The sequence below is a fragment of the Suricata suricatta genome, chromosome 2 (assembly GCF_006229205.1).
Source record: "Suricata suricatta isolate VVHF042 chromosome 2, meerkat_22Aug2017_6uvM2_HiC, whole genome shotgun sequence".
NCBI lineage: Eukaryota > Metazoa > Chordata > Mammalia > Carnivora > Herpestidae > Suricata > Suricata suricatta.
Genome location: NC_043701.1, coordinates 117,761,033 through 117,783,643, shown reverse-complemented (window position 1 = coordinate 117,783,643; position 22,611 = coordinate 117,761,033). Strand labels below are relative to the sequence as shown.

Genomic DNA, 22,611 nt, shown 5'->3' with positions numbered 1-22,611 from the left:
ATGCTGATCATCATTAAGATCTCAATTTAAGCGTGCCTTCCTCAAGGAAGCCTTGCAGGACTACTTTCCTAATTACACTCCCTCTTATCCCAGAGCATTCTGATTCTCCCTTCAGAACATATTTCAAAATGTCTTATTATAATGTAACTTATCTGTTTCTCACATTAATAGTTAATAAGCTCAAGTGCAGCATAGACTTAGTTTCTCTCTTTTCTCTCTTCTTTCACTAAAATTTGTATTCAAACACCTGTACATAGTAAACCTTTTATAAATGTTTGTTTAATGAACAACCAGATAGAGGAACTAATGGATGCAGGTAAAATAAGTGTTCTTTAGTATATTGTATGGGTGTTGGGAAACTACCTATATTTCAGGTTAAAGTGATTTAAAAATTCATCAACTAAACTTCAGGTGTATTAGCATCCCTAGAAGGTAGTACTTCCTAGCTTGATTATTCAGAAGAATTTTTCAAATGAAGACTCTTGAGAGACTAAACAATCTGACAGAAAACATGTCAGGAGAAAGTAATCACATATGCTTTTAGAGAAGCCAAGGTGGATAATTCACACACTTACTGAAAATCATTCATTGTGTGGAGTATCATAAGGAGCAAAGGAACTCTAAGATTTCATTTCTGACCTTCAGTAATTACCCTCAATAATAGGGAAGAAGGGAATATATAATATTTTTGTTTTATCATGATGGTAAATATGGCTCAGATAATCCAATTAAACATGATGAAATTTTTAACATCTAAATGGCTTTTAAGACTCCAAGCATTATGTTGTGTAGAATAGTTTTCCCATTTGATAAACTTGGGGGAATATTACCGAAATCATTACAGTGGTCACAGACATCTGCATTTTGACTTGTATGTAAAAATTAATTCTTGCATCAGGATTTTATATTATTTTCATTTTTTATAATAGTTTATTGTCAAATTATATACCCAATGCTTCTCCCCACAAGTGCCCCCCTCCATGACCATCACCGCCTTCCCTCCCTCCTCCTCTCCCTTTAGCCCTTGGTTCCTTCTCAGTGTTCAGTAGTCTCTTATGATTTGCATCCCTCTCTCTCCCCAACTTTCTTTCCCCTTCCCCTCCCTATGGACCTCTGTTAGGTTTCTACTTTTAGATCTATGAGTACAAACATATGGTATCTGTCCTTCTCTGCCTGACTTATTTCACTTAGCATGACACCCTCGAGGTCCATCCACTTTGCTACAAATGGCCATATTTCATTCTTTCTCATTGCCATATAGTACTCCATTGTGTACATTGTGTATACCATATCTTCTTGATCCATTCATCAGGTGATGGACATTTAGGCTCTTTCCATGATTTGGCTATTGTAGAAAGTGCTGCTATGAACTTTGGGGTGCATGTGCTCCTATTCATTAGCATTTCTGTATCCTATATTATTTTTCAATCATCATCCTCCTTCCCTGATATATATATAGAAACCCAGCATTTCAAAGAAAATCTATTTGTAAAGGCAATTAAGTTAATTTACATATATATTTATCTAGCATGTTTTGGATTGTCACAGTGAAATCTGTCCATGGCAAATTTAAATAATTAATGCTTAAATGCTTGCATTTTTATAAAGCTTTTTGTCTAATTGTATGTGATTGTTTTTAATATCATATACAGTGTACACTTTAAATTTTGACAACATTTTGTCTCATCATCACAGTTCTACATGTTTCTGGTTTACTAGGTAATTGACTTGAAATTTAGAATCTAGAAGAAACAAAAATGTGTAATATATATATTTTTTCTTTTCTATATACTAAAGGATGTTAGCTTTTTTTCAGCTATTGTTTGGGGGGAATAAGTCTCTTTTCTTCTCAGCTCCTCTTGCAGTAAATTATGCTATAATGTCAAACCATAATCATTTGAGTAAAAGAAAAATACTTGCTTATGGAAATGTTTCAAAGATAAGGAATCTTAGAAAAAAGCCAGTATTCCAAATAGAGCAGTAGGGATTTCTTGCTCATTCAGTTTGGCAAATAAAATAAGCAAAAACACCACTGAGCAAGTCCTAATATGTATGTCTATTACAGACACATGTTATGTATGTATCTTATGAGACAAATTATAATTTAATGTATAAAGACTTTTATGTGCCTGGTGCTAAACCAGATGCTCTGAAAAACAGGATGTATAAGACAGCACTCACCCTTGAGAAGCTTAATATATGTTGTGAGAGATCATCTTTATTCAGATGAAATGACCAGAAAATACTTCAAACCATTATTGAATGTTTTTAAGTTTATTTATTTATTTTGAGAGAGTGAGAGAGAGAGAAACCAAGCAGGCTCCACACTGTCTGCGCAGAGTCCAGTGTGGGCTCAAACCCATGAACCATGAGAGCTGAAACCAAAAGCCTGTCACTCTACCAGCTGAGTCCCCAGGCACTCCACAAACCACTATTGAATTTTGAAATTACATGGAAAAGAATCAGAATATATGAGTGTCCACTGTAACCTGAGTGGGCAGGGTGGTCTGTTAGGACCTGAGGAGCTGGGAAGGCTTCATTGCTGACGAGAATTGCATGAAACTATCAGGACAGTCAGTGCACACACAGGCAGGGAAGGGGGCATGAGGTTGTTGGAAATAGATGGGTACAACCAAAGGTAAGAGATTTCATGGGTATTTGGGGATATCACTCGGAATGCTGGTGGAGAGGGGAGGAACTGAATGGTAAAAGATTTGCCTTTCTTTGACTAAGCCAAGTATGCACCGGTTTATTCTTCCGGCCCCTGTCTTTAAAGGCATTTCTGTACTTTTTTGATGTCTTCTTATCTTTCCCTAGTGACAAATCTATCGAAGATGCTTTTCTTTCCTTTATCTTCTTCTAGGCCATAGCTGTCTGACAGAAAATATTCTGTCTGCATCTTCTGCACTTTGGAACACAGTGTCTGGCACAAATTGAGGTCTGAATAAATATTCATTTACATATTAATTAAAAGCATAGACTGCATTGCCCACTAATTTAAATTCAGCAATGTAGACCATGTAAGATTTAATAAACCAGTATTTAAGACAGAATCCTTAAATTGATGAGTTAAGGTATGGGCTATGGAACTTATGGAAGCCAACTTTGAGGAAATCTTTATTGGAGGTAATGAGGTAGAAGTTGAGCATGAGAGAGCAGAACAGCCTGAAAGCATCTCGGGTTCCAGTTTACAGTCTCAGCGTTTGAGTAATGAGATTCAGTGAACCTCTACACAAAGATTATGAAGTTGCTACAGAAAGGGAGCAAGCTCTCCAAATTCTCAGGCAATACAGAGAAACACTTTAAAAGTCTTATTGCTGCAACTTTATTCTTTGGCTTTGTATTGGGAATAGGGACACCTAAAAGAGATCCATCTCCAGTAGCAACCCTTTTAATGGTCCCTAAAATATTACCAGTCGTGGTAGTGTTAATGGTGTTCATATCCTGAATTATACACCTGAACGAAAGCTCTACTGACACAACCACTGTCTTTGATCTGTCTAGGACATGCGGAGCAGAAGAGGGCTCACTAGTAGCTCCATATGCTCTTTAGCTTCAAAGTTCACATTAAGACTGCAGAGAGCATGATCTGAAAATGACTAGATTGCATTACCTGGTCTCTTTGACCAGAGACAGTGGTCTTAGGTTCAGCCAGACTGCCAACCTTCAGATCCAATAGGCCTCTTGTGGCACCAAGTTTATTTAGCTTCCTGTTACAATACAGGGCAGTTAACAATGTAACTTCTATGGCAATAGCCAAGGGGAAGTACAATTTCAAATGTCTTCTAAATCATCTGCACTTGGAGTATATTACCCCCCTGATACAGATATCTGAGGCATTCTCCTGAAAGTTTTGTTACAGCAACTTCTATAATACCTAGTACATAAAAGCAAACTTCCTAAAACACTGATACACACCAGAATATCTTTTATCTGTTGAGGAGTTAGAATTCCTTCTGCAAAATACATTTCTGACCATACCTTTCCCTAGGTACATTATCTGATATTTCTTCAACATTTTAAAGATTATTTATTCCCTTCATCCTCTATTATTTACACCTTTTTGGACGTGTTGATGGTGATATTCAGCTCCATATAAAAGTTTTTCAGATGTAAATGAAATCCTTTCTTCAACAAATCTATCTCCATGGTTATTACCTGGCTGGTGAGTTTTAGGTTGCCTTCCCAAATAATCTCTCTACCCAGGAGATCAATATCCACTCAAGTTTCATTTTGATCTAACTGCATAAGTAAACCAAGAAATCCTTTATTAGATCATAGAGCTGAGACCAAGAGAGTAAATGTTTTCCATAACACATTTCAATTATTGCCATGTTATTTTCTCCACTTTCCCAACAAAACCAGGTTTTTCTCACGTATCATGTATTTTCCAATACCAGAGTAGGCAATGGAAACTATCTCTCAGGCAACTCTGGGCTTCATCTGATCTGGCATCAGAGCCATACACCATCCCCTGGTATACATTTTCACAGACAAAAGCTTCTGGGCATCATTTTAGTGCACCGGGCATTTTTCTCTCTCGAGACAACACAGCGTTGATGCTGAATCTCTCCAAACCACACAAAAGCTACCATGGAAAGCTATGTTTCCAAGAGATCCCAGGTGGGTCATATGTGTTGGCCTCATACAAAAGCCAAAAAATGCAATGGCCTCCTCTAGCATCAGCCACAACTCAATATCAAATCTGAGAGGAGCAGTTGACAGAGTTATATTCTTGCTCTGAAATGTTCTCTTAGAGAAAAGTGTAAAGACATCCTTCCTTGATATCTTTGTTTATTCTCATTCCATATTGTGCATTTTAACCTGGTTTACCTTTTATTGCTTTTCTTAACACAGACTCAGCCCTTCCAAGTGGGATTTGCTGATTATGTTCTACTTTTCTTCCCTAAGGCTGGTGCTTCCTTGTATTCTAGAACATTCCCTTCTGTCCATTCCCAGGAAAAGGGGTAGGTTTGAAAAGGTGGCATGGAGTAACATGGAGCTGAAAGACAATTACCTGAGAGTAGAGGAGGTCATAGAGGTTTAAAAGAGAAATATAGGAAAGCCTGTTTATAAAATACAACCAAGACCTAAACTTTGAAATGTGTGTTGGAAGGAAGAAAGAAAGGGAAAAGTGAGTCAAATCACAAAACAAGGAATGAGTAATTACAAGGGTTATGGTCAGCCTGAGTGGTATCCTGTCAATGCAGTAGAAAGGAAAAATGGGTAAGGATCGGTAAAGACCCTACATGTGACTAAAATTTTCTTTGTAATTTTTTAGAGCATCATTGAACATAAGTTACATGTAATAACACATATTCATCATCAGGGTACATTTCAGTGATTTTTTTTAGTAGCTTTAGATAGTTATGTAACAATGACCAAAATCCAGGTCCAAACACCATCATCACCTAGAATGTTTCCTTGTGCCTGCACGCAGTCAATGCTTCCCCCATCCCTGGCTCCAGGACCCTAGTTCTGCTTTTTATCTCTAAAAAAATGTGCCTTTTATAAAAATCTCAAAAATATGGAATTGTACAACATGTAGTCTTTTTTGAGGGGAGAGGTGATTTCTTTCAGCATGATACTGTATTTAGTAGCATTAGTATGACTGTACTCAGCCATCTACAGTGTAATATGATTCAGTTCTGTAGTTCTGTTTCTTTGAATTTCTCAATAGTATTCCATTGTATAAAAACAGGTTTTGTTAATTTTCTCACCAACTGATAAACATTTGAACTGTTCCAGTTTTAAAGAATATGAATAATGTACCTATGAATTCTCTGTATGCCTTTCTATGGACATGTACCTATTAAATTTCTATTGGGTATATATATGTAGATACTTGAAGGAGCATTGCTCTGTTGTAGAAAAGAGACACACTTACCTTTTTGAGAAACTGCCAAACTCCTTTCCAAAGTGACTATACTATTTTATGTGTCGACATAATCACTGACACTTGATATTGTCAGAGCCTTTATAAAGCCCACTAGAGCAGGTACCTCACCATATCTCACTGTGGTTTTAATTTTCAGTTCTTGAAGGACTCTTGATTTTAAGACCTTTTCATGTGCTTATTCACAGTTTTTCCATCTTTGATAAAAATATCTATTCAAATCTTCTGCCCATTGTCTTATTTGTACTGTTTATCTTCCTAGTATTGATTTATAATTCTTCTTTGTAAATTATGACTACAAGTACATTATCCGATATATGATTACCACATATTTTCTCAGAGTCCATGTTGTGTCTGTTATATTCTTAGTTGTGGTTTTGGAGGAGCAAAAGTTTTCAATTTTGAAAAAGTTTAATTTATTATTTTTTTTATTTTTGTGTATCATGTTTTGATGTCATATTTGAGAAGGTTTTGCCAGTTAAGTTCATGAACATTTTCTCAGATCACATATGAGATTCATACTTTTTGCTTTTATGTTGTACAAGTGATCCATTTTGAATGCTGTGACATAAAAGTTTTAGTTCATCTGTATTTTATTTATTTTTATTTTTTGCATAGAAATATCTAATTGTCTCAGTGGGTAGAAACTCTTTTCCCCCTTGAATTATCTTGGTATCTTTGTTGGAAATCAGTTAGCTATAAATAGAAGAGGTTGTTTCTAGACTTCTGTTCCATTAATTTGTATGTTTACTTATGCCCAAACCATATTGTCTTGACTATTGTAGGTTGATAGTATATTTGCAATCATATAGTATAAGTCTTTTTCAATTATTTATCTTTTCTAAAATTCCTGTGGCTATTCTAGGTCCATAATACTTCCATAGAAATTTTAAGATTAACTTGACAAACTGTACAAAACAAAGCATGATAAGAATCTTGGTAGAGGTTATAGTAAATTTATAAAACAAATAAATTGTGAAGAATTTCCATCTTAACAGTATTGAATCTTTCAATTCTGAACATGGACTGTCCTTCCATATACTTTTAAATTTATCAGAGCAACATTGTAGATTTTGGTGTATACATTTTGGACACATTTTGCTGAATTTATTCATAGTTATTTTGTCATTTTAAAGCTACTGTGGATGGAAATAATTTTATTTTGGGATTGCTCACTACAAAATAGAAAAAAATGCAAAGGATTTTGTTAGTCATTTGCTTGCTCTCATAGTTTTTTGTAGATTACTTAGTATTTTCTACAGATAATAGTATCTTCTTCAAATAGAATAGTTTTACTTCATCTTACCAACCTGATGCCTTTTGTTGTTGTTATTCTTTTACACACTTTAATGCACTGACCCGCACCTCCAGTACAATGTTTAATAGAAGCAGTGAGCGCATCCTTTTTATGTTGCTGATCTTAGGGAAAAGCATTGAGCCCTCATCATTAAGTATAATGCTAGCTGTTGGTCCTTTGTAGGTAGTTTTTGTTATGTTGATGAAGTTTCCTTCTATTTTTCGTTTGTTGAATCTCTTTTTTCATAAATGAACGTTCAGTTTTACCAACTGCTTTTTCTGTATTTATGGAGATTATCATGTGGTTCCATCATTTGTTTCATTAATATGATGTATTATATATATGATTGAATGTCTTTATTTTGCCTTCGATTTGAAGGATTGTCTCACCAGATATATTAAACGTGGTTGACAGCTGCTGGTTGTTTTTCATCCTAGCCCTTTGAATATGTCATTCCTATGCTTACTGACCTCTATTATTTGTAATGAGAAGTCAGCCATGAATGATACATTGTTTCCTTTTATGAAATGAGTTCTTATTTTTTCTGCTCTTATATTCTTCGTGTTTCAGCAATTTGAGAGTGATGTGTCTATGTGCACTTCTTGTATCTACTCTTCAGATCCATGGACCTCTTAGTTCATGACAAAAACTCTCTCCTTGAGCAAAATTTAGTTCGGCTGTGGTGAGCCTTCTTTTCAATTAGGCCTCGTGTTTGGGTCTTGTCTTTGGCCTGTCCAGCCCAGTTTCAGCAAGAATCCTGGTGCACTAGATTACAGACAGCCCCTACTCTGAGGATCTGATCAAATTTCTCATCACCTACACTGGCAGCTGATCACCCTGGCCTGCCTTCTGCAAATATCCTGTTAAGCTGGCTTTACAAAAATCCCCCTACCCTTGATGTCTTCTGTTAATAATTTTCCACCCACTCTGCTCACTGACTGTACATCCTCAGTTGCCTTTACTGCAGCTGGAGTTGAGCTGAGCCCTCATTCTCCCCCTGTGCTGATCATCCTGACACCTTTCTCAAAGGTCCTGGATGACACCTTCCTTTCAAGGTGGGTTTTTTTTTTTTTTGCCTTTTTTTACACATTTTACCAAGTGTCAGAATAATTTTTCTTTAACTATCTCTAGATTTATTTTTTTAATTACCATGTTTGTTTTAACCTTATATTGTAGTACTTCTGGATTTTGATATTGACTCTGAGGATTTTTTTTAATAATATATGTAGATTTCATCTGCTGAATCTATCTCTGTTAAGTTTGTAGCTCCTAGCATTTGTGCATGATTTTTGCATTTATTCTTATTTTTAATTTTTAGCTGGCCTTTTAAGAGATGTTCTTGTTTCTATATGTCTTTTTTTTTATTGTTTTTCATTTGTTTATTATTGAGAGACAGAGAAAGAAAGAGCACAAAGAGGGGAGGGGCAGAGAGAGAAGGAGACACAGAATCCAAAGCAGACTCCAGGCTCTGAGCTAGCTGTCAGCACAGAGCCCGATGTGGGGCTCGAACCCACAATCCATGAGATCATGCCCTGAGGTGAAGTTCAGACACTCAACCAACCTAGCCACCCAGGCATCACTCTATATGTCTTAATGTCAGCCAGTGATTTGCACCAAAGTTAGCACAAAAACCTTTGCAGGTTGATCTGAACATAGGTTGAGCTCTGCATGGAACTTTCAGGAATTCTTTTTCTGCTTAATTTCTGGCTTGCTCATGGCTTACTTCAGCTGAGAGCCCCCAAGTTACACAACTCATATGGGCAGAGCTGAAGTGATTCCTCAGTCATTTTCCACTGTGCTTGAGTCATTTAACTCCACACCAAATTCAGTCTATTGTCTCTTAAACCAAATCTGCTGCTTTTCATGGCCAGCCCTACTTTTATAAACCTGTGCCAAATATACTTGAGGGAAGAGGAGGGGGACCGACAGCCAAACATGGACAGAGTTTTTAAAATAGGGATTCCTATGATGAATTGGAGAGAAACTCATGAAGTAAATGAAATAAAGGCATTGTATTAACAAGAGGAATCCACTTTTTTTTCTTTTTACTGAAATAATTTTAGTGAATATTTTCATGAATCAATTATAAGCCATGATTTTAGTTTATGTTTATCAGAGGAAAATTCCATATATTTTTATGTCACTTCTATGAAAATGTATTCATTTTATAAACCCTTAATTTCATATTAGGCATCATCTATGTGTCTAATAAGAATTGTAAGATAACAGATGTTCTGGGGCACTGAATCTTTGTTCTGCTGAATTAAATAATCAAAGGGGATTATTTCAGTAATCCCTTACTGTCTGAAGAGAATTGGAATATCACAAATTGTTTAGCAAAAACCTAATTCTGCAACATATTACACTGCACTTCTGATATTCTTACAAACAGACCAAGAAAGAAACAGAAAAATGATCTACATTAAATGCAACATACAAAATGAAAGGAATTCGGCGTGACATACTAGGAAACAGACTTGAATGTCTGGAGGCCCAAAGCAGTCTTTTCTGCCTTGGCTAAAAATCAACACAGACAAGCCCCAGATACTCTGAGATTCCAGGAAGGTCAGAGAGTACCTTCATGGTGAGTATTTCCCAAGGAAGTCCTCACCACAGCATTGTCACTTTATACTCTCCAGGTGAAATGCTTTGGAAGCTGGAATACCAAGAAAATCCTTATTAATAGATTTTCTTCCTTAATAATAAAAAGCACTAGATTGAAATGGATATTCAGGTGATGAGGGTTCCAGAACAAAAGACTCTGTATCGTCAAGCAGCAGAAGGCTGTGGGGTAGCTGGAGTCTATGCACACTGCAGAGACATAGGAACAATAGAGAAACATTCCTCATTATCTGACTGGTATCTGTGCCCTTGACCAAAACTTTTCCTTTTCAAGTTTATTTTGTCCTCTAAGTCAGGTGTGAAAGGTTTTGATCCATGTTTTGAAGATAAACACTGTTCTGTTGTAATTTTGATCATAAAGAAGAACCCTTCAACGAATTCACTGCTGTTCTCTGGAAACTTCTGACCTAACAGGATGGCACTCTCTCTGGATTTTCCTACCACATGGATCAGATATCAACTATCAGGAAATCCTTTGAGTATTCAGCTGTCACGCACTGATACTCAAGTTCTCACGACCCCTGAAGCCCTTCATTGAATCCCTCTACTTATCACCATGTGTTACCATGCGTTACACTTTTCCAGGTCATAACGTTCTGGGTTCCTGAGATTCTTATCCACTCCCCTTTCCTTAGGGTCATCACACATGCCCTTCCCATTTCCAATGACTGTGTGTGATCCATCTTCTACTATCATGCACCCATCTTTCACTCCCAGCTTGAATGTGACCCATGCCAAAGGGCTTTCACACCTACCCTGTAGCTTACTCATTGTTTATGTTCATTTACAGTAGTACTTTCTACAATATGTCAGTATATATGCCCTTGTTTCATTAATAATTTTGTGCTGATGGTAAATTCCAAAAAGAAGAGAAAGGAGGAGAAGAAGGAAGAAGGGGAGGGGGAGGAAGAGGTGCAGGAGGAGGAAGGAAGAGGAGCAAGAGGAAGAAAGGAAGAGGGAGATGCAGGAGGAAGGGGAAGAAAGGAGAGGGAGAGGGGGACAAGGGGAGAAAGGGAGGAGGGGAGAAGGGGAGGAGGGAGAAGAAAGAGGAGGGGATGAGGGAGAGTAAGGAGGAGAAGGAGGAAGGAAGAGGGGGAAGGAGAGAGGGAGGAGGGGAGAAGGTGGAGGAGGAGAAGAAGGGAGGAGGAGGGGGAGGGGGAGAAGGGGAAGTAGGGGTGGAAAGAGAAGGACAAAAGGGAAGGAGAGTCCACTTTTTATTTACCAACTTTAACTTACCCCCATTTCCTAGCATAGTTCTTAAAACCATTGTAGGTTCTTATTAAATTATTTAGAAATGAATGCTTTTCTCGAGATTATTATTTTCCCTAAATTAATGTTAGGAATTAATTCTGCTATTATGATTATCACCAAATGATCTCGATTGGCTTACCTCTATAACTCTTGTGGAAGGGTACAGAATTTTCCAGACTCTTCTAAACTCAGCTTTACATGTTTTCACATGCCATCAATCCAAAGTTCCCATTCCAAATTGAATTTCATTTTTAAAAGAACTAAACATGCATATTTATAGCCTTACCTTGTACTAAATATCTACAAAACTTATACACATGTCTCCAGTTTTTTGTCTGCCTGGTTTGAACAGTTAATGTGAGTAATAACAAGAGTAAGAAATACGTTCTAAGAACCTTACATTTTTAAAAGTTCTTAATTAATTTAGATATTTGCTTCATTTTAAAGAATTGTTTTATTACAGGGAAATATATATACTTGTTATCTATCTGTGTATACATATTTTTATTACTTGTTAAATAGCTAATCATGATTTCTATACAAGAGCAACTCCACCACTTCTGCAGCATGACCCTTGGCCATTGCAATGAATAATCATATATTGAATTAAAGTTGGTTTAATGTATCAATGACCACATGATACCGCATAGCAAAACCTCCAAGTACATGATCCCTGAAGAATAAATAGTCACAAAGGAGCCAAGGAGAAAAACTAACCATAACATTCTTTTCCTATAATATTTGGGGTTCTTAGGATTGAACTGACATAATTTCAAAGTAAACTAGCTTTTTCTTTTTTTTTATTTTTAAAGTACATTTTTGGTTCATATATCAGAGAAGTTCAGTGGTGAACTGTCTCAGGCATAAGTGGAAAGGATGTCACCCAGGATATTTTCTCTCTATTTCCTGGCCTCACCTTCTCCTGAGCCTCAGTCTTGGACAGACCCAATACAGATCCAAAGATGAGCCAAATGTTAGGTATAAATCGACCAGTTGAGTCCTGAAGGAATTAAAAGCCACTCTTTCCTGTGGTTCTGAGAGTTACCCTGCCTATACAACTTGGATAAGTTGCCAATTCTGAAATCAAGCAGTGTCCAGGCCAGAGGCTCACTCCCATTGTTGGAGCCAAGACCAGCCCAGCCCAGCATGGGCTGCAAAGGGGTGAACCGCTCTCCAAGGAAAGTGAGTGGCTCTTTCTAAAACCAGGATGCCATGGAGGCAAAAACATCAACTGGTTTACATACTTAGTGTGTCAGTTTGGTCACCATTCACGTAAAAATAAGCATGCTCACACTTTATTATAGCTTAAGCCTGATGATCCTCTCTGTATGAACTATGACTTTTATTTAATCTTTGCTTCATTTGTGACATTCCTATCTAAGTTTTTGTTTAGTTTATGAACCAACATTGTTTATATTGGTCTTTTTACATAGAGCCATATTTTTTTCATTTCTTAGGCACAGGAAAGAAATTGAAGAGAGAAACAAGCCACAGCCAGAAATAGACAGGAATGACAGGGATAAACTAGAGTGTTGTATTTATTTATTCACCTTTGTCTTTATTTCTTGTGGCAGTGAGGGATGGCTGGGCCTGTCTGGAACACACACATTGGGAATAGTGAGGGAAGTGACAGGTAGGGGTAGGGCCACACTTCATGAGGAGGACTGTAGCTGCAGCAAAGATATGGAGACACACCACAATCTAGGTCTGACCGTTTCAGTATCATAGCATTTCAGTAAAATGATTACAAATCATAGATTTTATTTGACTTTGTGATAGCTTGCAAGAGACACTTTGGCTTCTCTGTGTATGTCAGCCCCCCCTGCATTCTCTTTTATTTCAGAGGTGGATTTCCTCTCTGCTTTGAGAACCCCTTCAGTACCTTCATCTCAGAGATCACTGATTGCAGTCCTTGGGGTGTGACTGAAAGAAATTGCCACCAGAGTTGTGTTGCCGAGCTCTTGTGCAGGGGGCAGTACCATCTTTTGGATATTCAGTCACTGTCTCTGTTCCCTTGTTAAATCCTGGACAAATAATAATTTCTTCACAATAGTTTTGTTTGATGTAGGGACTCAGTTATGTTGACTTTTGGCCCACAACGTTAAGATTTAGTTCTAAAAGACTGAAAAAGAGCTTCAAGCTATATGAGTCACTTACATGTGGAAATGATTTTTGGCTTATTTGTTAAACTCTCTGCTTCCTAACGGTTTCCCAAATATATCAGGATATATATCACAACAATAATGATGTTCCCTGAATAGCTCAGCTCATCCATCGTTGGCTGGCTGTGCCGTTTGGGGACTGTTTCTCTAATCTGTGCGTTGCTGTACTATTTGGTATTTATAGCACCTCCCCGATGGGTGCCTTCTTCAATTTAATTGTTATCCAGTTTATCCTCCTTTCCAATATCACTCATGAAAATGTTAAATAAGACCGACCACAATACCTACGTCGGGAAGCACATCCCGCAACATGTCTTAACTTGATGCATTGCCATTTAGCATCAAACTCCTTTGGCCAATTTAAGTCCCAGGAAGAATGTTAATATTGAATCCAGTTTGAGCTAAATTTTAATTAAGACTTCCCGAGACATTATGGTAAGTGATTTACTATAATCAAAATTGATATCTCCTCTACTCCCCACACCCTCTAGTCTTCTAATTTTACCCACATGTGAAAGAGAACGGAGTTGGTCTGGCTTGAATAATTCTCCATAAATACACATCACTCATCTGTTCTGTTTCTGCAAATTGTTTCCTTCTCCTTTGCCTTTAGGACCATGCCAGTCATCCTCCCTGTAAGTCCCAGAATGATTTTATGAAATGCTCTACCTTCTGGCAGCCACATCTGTCCACCCCCACCCAAATCTCGGCTAACTGAATGCCAACTCTCAAATTCCCTTCTTTCCTCTCAATTATTTTTGTAGCTGCTGTTTCTATGCACATTATTGTTTTAAATGCAGTTCATAAAGACAATAGAAACATAGTATGCACAGCATTTCCCCTTAAGCATGATGGTGTGTGTAAAGTACTTTGTTTACATTTTATCAGGATGGTGAACACGGAATTTGAATGGACACTAATTAACATGGCGTTCTTAAAACTGAACTCAAATTTGGAGGTAAATGGGCACACTCACATTGGATCTAACAAGGTGCACCAGTGTGCAGTGGCCACCCAAAGAAACCTGTGAATCATATAGAACTACTGTAATGGTAGTGAAAATTAAGGGATAGAAATAGATACAAAAATGTCACAAAAATTTTTCTGTAGTTTTACTTGTTACAATTATATATTTTTTTCTTTATTCAACAGGAAATATTTTTAAGCTTAATTTTTTTTAAGTTTAGTTATTCTTTTTTTTGAGAGAGAGAAGAGTGAGCACAAATAGGGAAGGGGCAGAGAGATGGGGACAGAGAATCCCACATAGAGCCTGACTCAGGGCTCATTCTTATGAATATTGAGATTGTGACCTCAGCAGGAAACTTATATTGTTTTCCCCTTATGTATAAACTATATGAGATCAACTTTCTTATCTCCATCAGCTTTGCAATGATGAAAACAAAAAATTCTGTGTATGTTTGTAAAATGCATACTATAAGATTTCCCACTAGAATCTATAGTTTCTCCATGCCTCCCATCCCCGCTGAGATAAATTTATATTTATCAGCAAGTCAAGGAGCCTTATTTAACACATTAGATGATTCTTATCTTAATTTTGCTTGATTAAATTATTATCTGTTTTCACACATAACAACCCAAGTATAGCTTTAACTATTGAATACAAGTTGTTTCAAAATAACTAATACCACATGCAAATTAGCCATACAAATGTTCATTTGGTGTTATTTCAGGGCCTCTGAATTCATTGCCTTTTCTTAAAAATTATTTCTTGGGCTTGATAGTCTAATCTTTAATAAGATTTTTACAGTTGCAGTTAGATTTCTGTGATTTTGCAAAAGTAATACCCTAGGGCTTTGCAGTCTTTCATAAATCAGTGTAAACAACATTTAAAAACCTTTGCTCAAAGGAAATGTAAATAAAGAGGGTACAAGGACAAGAGACCCTCTGAGAGACAAAAGGAACAACTTATGGATGTGAAAAACCAAAGCAAAGGAAGTGGGGAGAGCAATAAAGACAAACCTCACTCACTTCATTTTCTCAAGTGCCACGGGCAGCAATATGTGTTTATGTGTCTAGAATAGGAGGGAACGTAGAGGAAAAAAATTAAATTTCCCATTGTGAAATTAGACCTGCTGTTAGAGCTGTCCTCTTCTTTCCCTTAGTAAATTAAAATAAAGAGACTCTTCAAGATTCACTTATCACTTTCATAAGGGAAAAAAAAAATCTTTCTTGCTGTGATCGCTTTCCGAATCCAAGCACCGAAGTATTGGCTCAAGACAGCAAGAGTGAATGTGCCAAGAGATCTTTCTTTACCTATTTTTATTTTTAATGTTATTTTCTTTGTTTATTTGGGTTTTGTTTTGTTTGGGTTTTACTGTAAGAAGGACTTTTTTAATTTAAAATTTTGTTAGTTAACAAATAATACAGTGTAGTATTCGTTTCAGGAGTAGAATGCAGTGATTCATCACTTAAATACAACACCTAGTGCTCATCCTAACAAGCGCCCTCCTTAGTACCCATTCCCCACCTAGCCCATCCCCCACCCACTTTCATAGGTCATCCCATAGTTTGACACTCTCATTAAGTGTCTCCTGTGGTTTGTTTTCCTCTCTTCTCTGTTTCTTCCCTCATTTCCCATATGTTCATCTGTTTTGTTTCTTAAATTCTACATATGAATGAAATCATACAGTATTTATCTTTCTCTGGTTGATTTATTCCACCTGGAATAACACACTCTAGGTCCATCCACATCATTGCAAATGACAAGATTTCATTCTTTATGATCACCGAGTAATATATATATACACACATATATCTACATCTTACTTGGTCCATTCCTCAGTTGATAGACATTTGGGCTCTTTCCATAGTTTGGTTATTGTTGATAGCACTGCTATAAACATTGGGGTGATGTGCCCCTTTAAATCAGCAGTTTTATATCCTTTGGTTAAATACCTAGTAGTATAATTTCTGGATAATATGGTAGTTCTATTTTTAAGTTTTTGAGGAACCTCCACACTGTTTTCCAGAGTGTCTGCACCAATTTGCATTCCCACCAGCAGTGCAAGAGGGTTCTCCTTTCTCCACATCCTGGTCAACTTCTGTTGTTTCCTGAGTTGTTAATTTTAGTGATTCTGACAGATGTGAAGTGGTATCTCATTGTGGTTTTGATTTGTATTTCTCTGATGATGAGTGATGTTGAGAATCTTTTCATGTGTCTGTAGCCATCTGGATGTCTTTTTTGGAGAAGTGTGTATTCATGTCTTCTGCCCATTTCTTTGCTGGATTATTTGTTTTTTGGGTGTTAAGTTTGATAAGTTCGTTATAGATTTTGGATACTAACCCCTCATCTGATATGTTGTTCACAATTATCTTCTCCTCCTTTTTGTATTTGAAAGCAAGCTCCTTTTGTTGGGGGAGCAGAATGACAAATTGGCAGAATGTTGAGCCCCCAGAGGACTGATGCTGTGATTTTCCTTTCTAGCTCACCGCGGTGGATGCAGATGAAGGGTCTAATGGAAAGATAACCTATGAAATCCTGGTTGGGGCTCAGGGAGACTTCACCATCAACAGAACCACGGGGCTCATCACCATCGCTGAAGGAGTGGCGCTGACAGTGGGGCGCACCTATGCACTCACAGTCCAGGCAGCTGATAACGCGCCTCCTGCTGAAAGAAGGTAATTCTAAGCACAAGTAGTTCACCTTCCGGGCACTCCCAGTTACCCGCTGGTACCTGAGGGAAGCCTAGCAACCATTCCGTCATTCTACAAACCTACACATTAGACCAACATATGAGAGGGACGGGATTCTCAGGAACTGCACATTCTTATGTGGTTAGCTTGTGGGGAAAGGACGATAAAGACAAGTTTAAACCACAAGATAAGTAACAGTGATTTCACAGATGTGAGGGAGGCAGTTATCAGTTCTTGGCACAGGGGTAGGACTGGGAAATACCAGAGTCATGTAGCCAATGTATTGCTGACAAGCAAGGTTGGTGATAGTAAGTTATCACAGACATAGCAGTGACATGAAATGTCTGGGATTTGAAACCACCTCTCAATGTCTGGGTAATTATTTAAATATATATGTATAAAGATATATTTATACATATATTCTATCTGTATATATACAAATTCTATATATGCAAATATATGCATATATACAAATATATGTACTCTACATAATCTCTTTAGGATCTATAGGATTTACTATAGAATTGTGTAGTCCCTGACCTGAGATACCTTTTTATTAATTATTTGCTGATTTCCAGTAAGGATTTAAAAATATGAATGAATAGTAATTCATTCCTAAACCTTCTGGGGCACTCCTCTGCTCACCACATATTCTGGGGTTCTTTTAATATGAATGCTGAATAATTTCTTCAAAACTATTTTCACAGCTAAGTAATATTCTTTCATATGTATATAATACTGAGTTAGTAATGCACTATGGATGGACTTTTAAATTCCAGCTGCTCTTTTACTAACAATGAAGAAATAAATGACACTGAACATGTGTCATTCTGAATACGTGCAGATATATCAGTGCACTAAATTCTCTCTTACCAAACAGCATGTGCAATTAAGTTTTAGTCATAATGCCAAATTGTATTCCATGGGGCTCATGACAATTTACATTTCCAACTGTCAAGTCTGAGAGTGGATATGTCTACAGTATCGGCAGCCATGTGTCATACCAAACATGGATTTTTGCCAATCAGCTAGACAAAACTAACACCTATGCTTTTTTTTATACATTTGATCATGAGTAAGTTTGAATATGTTTCCTATGCTTACATACAAGCCAGTTCTGTTACTTTTTCTGCAAAGTGTGTGTTCATCATCTTTGCCCATCTTTCTATTGACATGTCATCCCCAGGTAATAATTACCTTATATTTTCTATTAATGACTTTATAAATTCATGCTTAAGGTTAAATCAGTGTTGCATTTGGGATTTATCCCAGTGTACATAGGAGATGGCAATCATCAATAATATGTTTAGGCTACTCTGCCATTTTCTACATGCAGTATGTTAGATAGTTCACTTTTCCCCCACTAATTTGAGATATTACATTTATTATATATTTTCTCATTTATTTGGAGTTGACTTGAAACTTTCTCTTCTCGGGATGCCTGGGTGGCTCAGTTGGTTAAGCAACCGACTTCTACTCAGGTCACGATGTCATGTTCATGCGTTCGAGAACCCCACGTCGGGCTCTGTGGCAACAGCTCAGAACCTGGAGCCTGCTTCAGATTCTGTGTGTGTGTGTGTGTGTGTGTGTGTGTGTGTGTGTGTGTGTCTCCCCCTCCCCTGCTCAAACACTCTCTCTCTCTCTTTCTCTCTCTCTCTCTCTCAAAAATAAACAAACATTAAAAAAAAAGAAACTTTCCCTTCTACCCCATTAATTCTTTTCATAAGCGATTGTCACAATTTTAATGGTTGTTTATTTTTAGTTTTTGTTGTTAATGTTTATTTATTTTTGAGAGAAAGAGAGACAGAGTGTGAGTAGGGAAGGGGCAGAGAGAGAGGGAGACACAGAATCCAAAGCAGGCTCCAGGCTCTGAGCTGTCAGCACAGAGCCCGTCACAGGGTTTGAACCACGAACTTTAAGATCATGACTTCAGACAGTCAGAGGCTTAACCGACTGACCCACCTAGGCCCCTCAATTGTGAATGTTTTGAACTGCACTTCATAATATGTTGCTAACTTATCTCAATGATGTTTTTCCCTAAAAGGGTCTCAGTTTCTCTCTCTGTTAATTTTGTGACTATATATGAATTAGTTAAGTGAAGGTTTTAAACTACATTTTTATTAGAAACATTACATTTATAAATTAACTACTTGCAGTTAAATTGAGTGTTTTTGATGTCTAATCTTTCTGTTCAAGAACTTTCTGATTCTCTTTTTGACCATGCTGTCTTTTGTGCCTTGTAGGAGTTTCTATTTTTTAAATATTTTCTTTGTGTGAGTCCTGTGCCTTTTTTTATTGGTCTGTTTCCGTATCTTTTGTTGTTATTATACATAACAATATACAATGATGTTATATATGTGAATTTTATTAATTTTAAGTCACTTTTTAATTCTCTTGTATTTTTGTAGATTTCCAGTCAATTCTCTAGTGTTATCCAGAAATATATTTTATAAATGGTAAAAATTGTATGTCCTTTCTATTTTTTCCTTTAATTCATTTGTTAATTGTCTCTATAAAAATATTTATCTTGTTTGTAACTCATGTGGGAAGAACATCCCCCAGAATTCCCATTATATTCGTTTATGTCTTTAAAAAAACACATTTTTTAAATTATGCCAAGAAAGTGTTCACATTTTATTGGCTTTTTAAAATAAGAAAATACATATCCATCATCTATGAAGACAGTAATGACTTCCATTCTTCAGCTAATCGTATAATGATTGATCTTAATATAGTTCCTGAATAATCTATTTTTCATCCTTGGTATGAATCCCACTAGACGGAGATGTTTTAATCTTGAATTAAACTACTACATAATGCTTGTTATTTTATTTAGTGAAGGGATCTGTGCTTCTTTTTTTTGAGAAATTTTTATGAAGATGTGATGTAGTTGTTCTGATACCTCATAAAAGAAGCAAACAAAAACCACAAAGAAACGCAAGGAAGAAATAACAAGTGTGATGGGAAGTGTGAATACATGCTAACCATCTCTTAACCCAGCAAGGAAATCTAAATTTGGTTCTGTGAAAAAAAAAGAAGTAAAAAATAAAAACATAATTACATGGATAAATCACCAGCTCACTTAATCAAAAAAGGAAGAAAGTGCAATAATAAATTCTAAGAGAATAATACAGAAACAGGAAAAGAAAAGAATCTTAAGAGACAACTTTGCTTTAATATATGCAAAATTTGAAAACAGGGATGAAATGGGTCATGTTTGCAGAAGATACAGTTTATCATTATTGATCCCAAAGAGGAAAAAAATCAAAGAGAGCAACCTCATAGAGGAAATAGAGGAAGTTTTCAAAGAGCCCCTACCAGAAACTATGTCAGGGTCTGGCAGTTTGCCAAAAGGACTGTAACACAACCAGTTAAGACAGAGTCATCGGCTTTGGCCACCTCTCAGAAGCACACCCCAACACCCCCACACCACACTTAGCATCTCTCTTGCCTCTCATGGTGGAGCTGTGATAGGGGGCTCCCTCTCCTCACAGGTGTCTGTGCACAGTGCCTCCTCTCCCTCATGCCCTCCTGCTGAGTTTCATAGTGTCTTCTCCTCCTCCTTGCTCAGGTCACCCATAGATGACAGACCCCTCCTCTTCTCCCTAACCTATCTTTCACTGTCATCCCACTATCAGGGACCCTTCACAGGAATTTCATTCATGGCTATCTAACATTCATTTCAACAGTCCCTGTGTCAAAACTCAGTGTCTTATGGCCAGGCTTGCAGCTTCTCTGGTCAAACGCCCCTGGAGCCCACCCCAGTGCATCCTTTCTCTCAGACTCCGAATACACCTGAGCTCTGCTCTAGAAACAGATGTGGAAACCAGCAATTCCTGCTTTCTTTAGCGACATCCAGATCCACACCAGCTCTTGTGTCCCAGTCCAGCCCCAGGGGTCCAAACCTCTTCTACTTAAACTTCTGCCAATGCGCTTTCAGTCTCTTCTCCATGCAGGGGCTGGAGTCATCCTAGTAACATGGGAAACACACTTCCAGGCTCTTCTGGGGTCTCACATCTGTTTCAAAGTCAAGACAAAATCATTGAAAAGGCCAATGGAGCCCAGCACAGTTTGCCAGCAGCCACAGGACACTACCTAAGGTCACCTCTTCAGAGTAACATTACGTCCTGCTCCCCCCAGCCCTCATGCCATCTCCTCTTGTCCCTGAGGCTGGCAGCCACCTTCAGATCTTCGACCTTGACTTTCCTCTCTCAACCTGGATGGCTCCTCCTCCCATTTGTCCATGGATTCATTTCCTTCTGGCCTCTGCCCTTTCTTTGGGAAGTCTTTTCCCACAAACTGTTTACAACTGCAACAGCCTCTCCATACGTCCATGCCTTTTATATCTTCTGCACTTACCACCATGGGACATGCTATTTTATCCCTGCATTGACGATATCAAGTCTGTTGTCTGCCTCACCTCCTTCCGACTGGAATTTTAGTTCACAAGGGCAAGAATTGCTGTGGTTTGGTTGTCTTTTGTGTCTGCAAAAGCCAAAGCAATTCCCGGAATGACCTAGGTTCTTAAAAAAAACAAACAAACAATTTCTGTTGTGTTCCTAAGTTCTTAAACATTTTTTTCTGTTTTACTTAAACAATGGAATGAGACCACGTAATATAAAACTCAAATAACTTTAAAGAGCCCCCAAAATGAGGAGACAGATGTGAAATTATTCTGCCTTCTTTCATAGTATACACAAATTCTGTATAATTTTGTCACTAGTAAGTTAAAAAAATTGTTAAAACATTTTAAATTATGATTTTTCTATTCAGTCCAACCAACTATTTATTATACAAGTGCCATCTACTGTGTCCTGGAAACACAATGATAAACATAGTACCATCCTTTGCCAGAAAAAATTGCAGAAAGAGTGAAAAAGTAGAACTATAAATAATTAAATTCCACTCAGCATGGTAAATCTGTGATTGAGCCAATTTCTCATGTTTCTAGGGCATTGAGAAGGGCACTCCTTATAATGAGGAGGTACTTAGAAGTTCTCCTAAGCAGAGGCGTTTCAGAGATTGAGTAAAGGTTGACTAGGTGAAAAAAAGTATGTCACATTCTTTGCACAGCCTGAGAAGTGTGAAATAGCTTGGTCATTACGAGTAATTGCCAGTCTAGTCAGTGTTACTAGTGCATATGTTATACCCAAGATTTCTTTACCGCCCCCAGAAACCAAAGACCGCCAGAGCGGCCGAAGCACGCATGCAAAAGCAAAGGGCTTTATTACGAATTTAGGCTCGCCGGGGGCCTAAACTCGGGCTCACGGACTTTACCGGTGTGGTGGATCCATGCTGAGAGCAAGCGAGCCCCAAACAAAGGCGGGGCAGGACTTTTATGAGTTTGGGAAGGGGGAGTTACAGGAGATTGTGACATAGGTAGAGACCCAATCATAATGGTACAACAGTATTGGCAGCAGCTCTAACCATACACACTGTTCAGAGTGTTTGTTACTTTTGGCGGGACCCAATTACAACATTTAGGGTATCTTTGAAATTAACCAATTACAGAGCGAGTTCAGGGTCTTGTTTGGTGACTATGGGGTTAACTTTAACACTAGGTAACAGGGGCTTATCTAAAGTTCCCATCTGGAGGCCTTACCCTTAGGAATGTGGGGTGAGGTAGCTGGGCTTTCCTGATTGGATACGCCCGGGCAATGTATGACTGCCAAATGGCCAAATGGCCAAATGGTTCCGAAGAGACTGACCTTAGACCTTTTAGCTTAGAG

At 37.6% G+C, this 22,611-nt stretch overlaps 1 protein-coding gene across 1 annotated transcript in view; it reads left to right on the top strand.

Annotated features, from left to right (window-relative positions):
- PCDH15 (protocadherin related 15) overlaps positions 1-22,611 on the top strand; it is a 697,494-nt gene that overhangs the window by 406,157 nt on the left and 268,726 nt on the right. Inside the window, exon 14 of the mRNA XM_029919519.1 lies at positions 16,674-16,867. Coding sequence (XP_029775379.1) covers positions 16,674-16,867 — 194 coding nt within the window. The remainder of the gene's footprint in view (positions 1-16,673; positions 16,868-22,611) is intronic.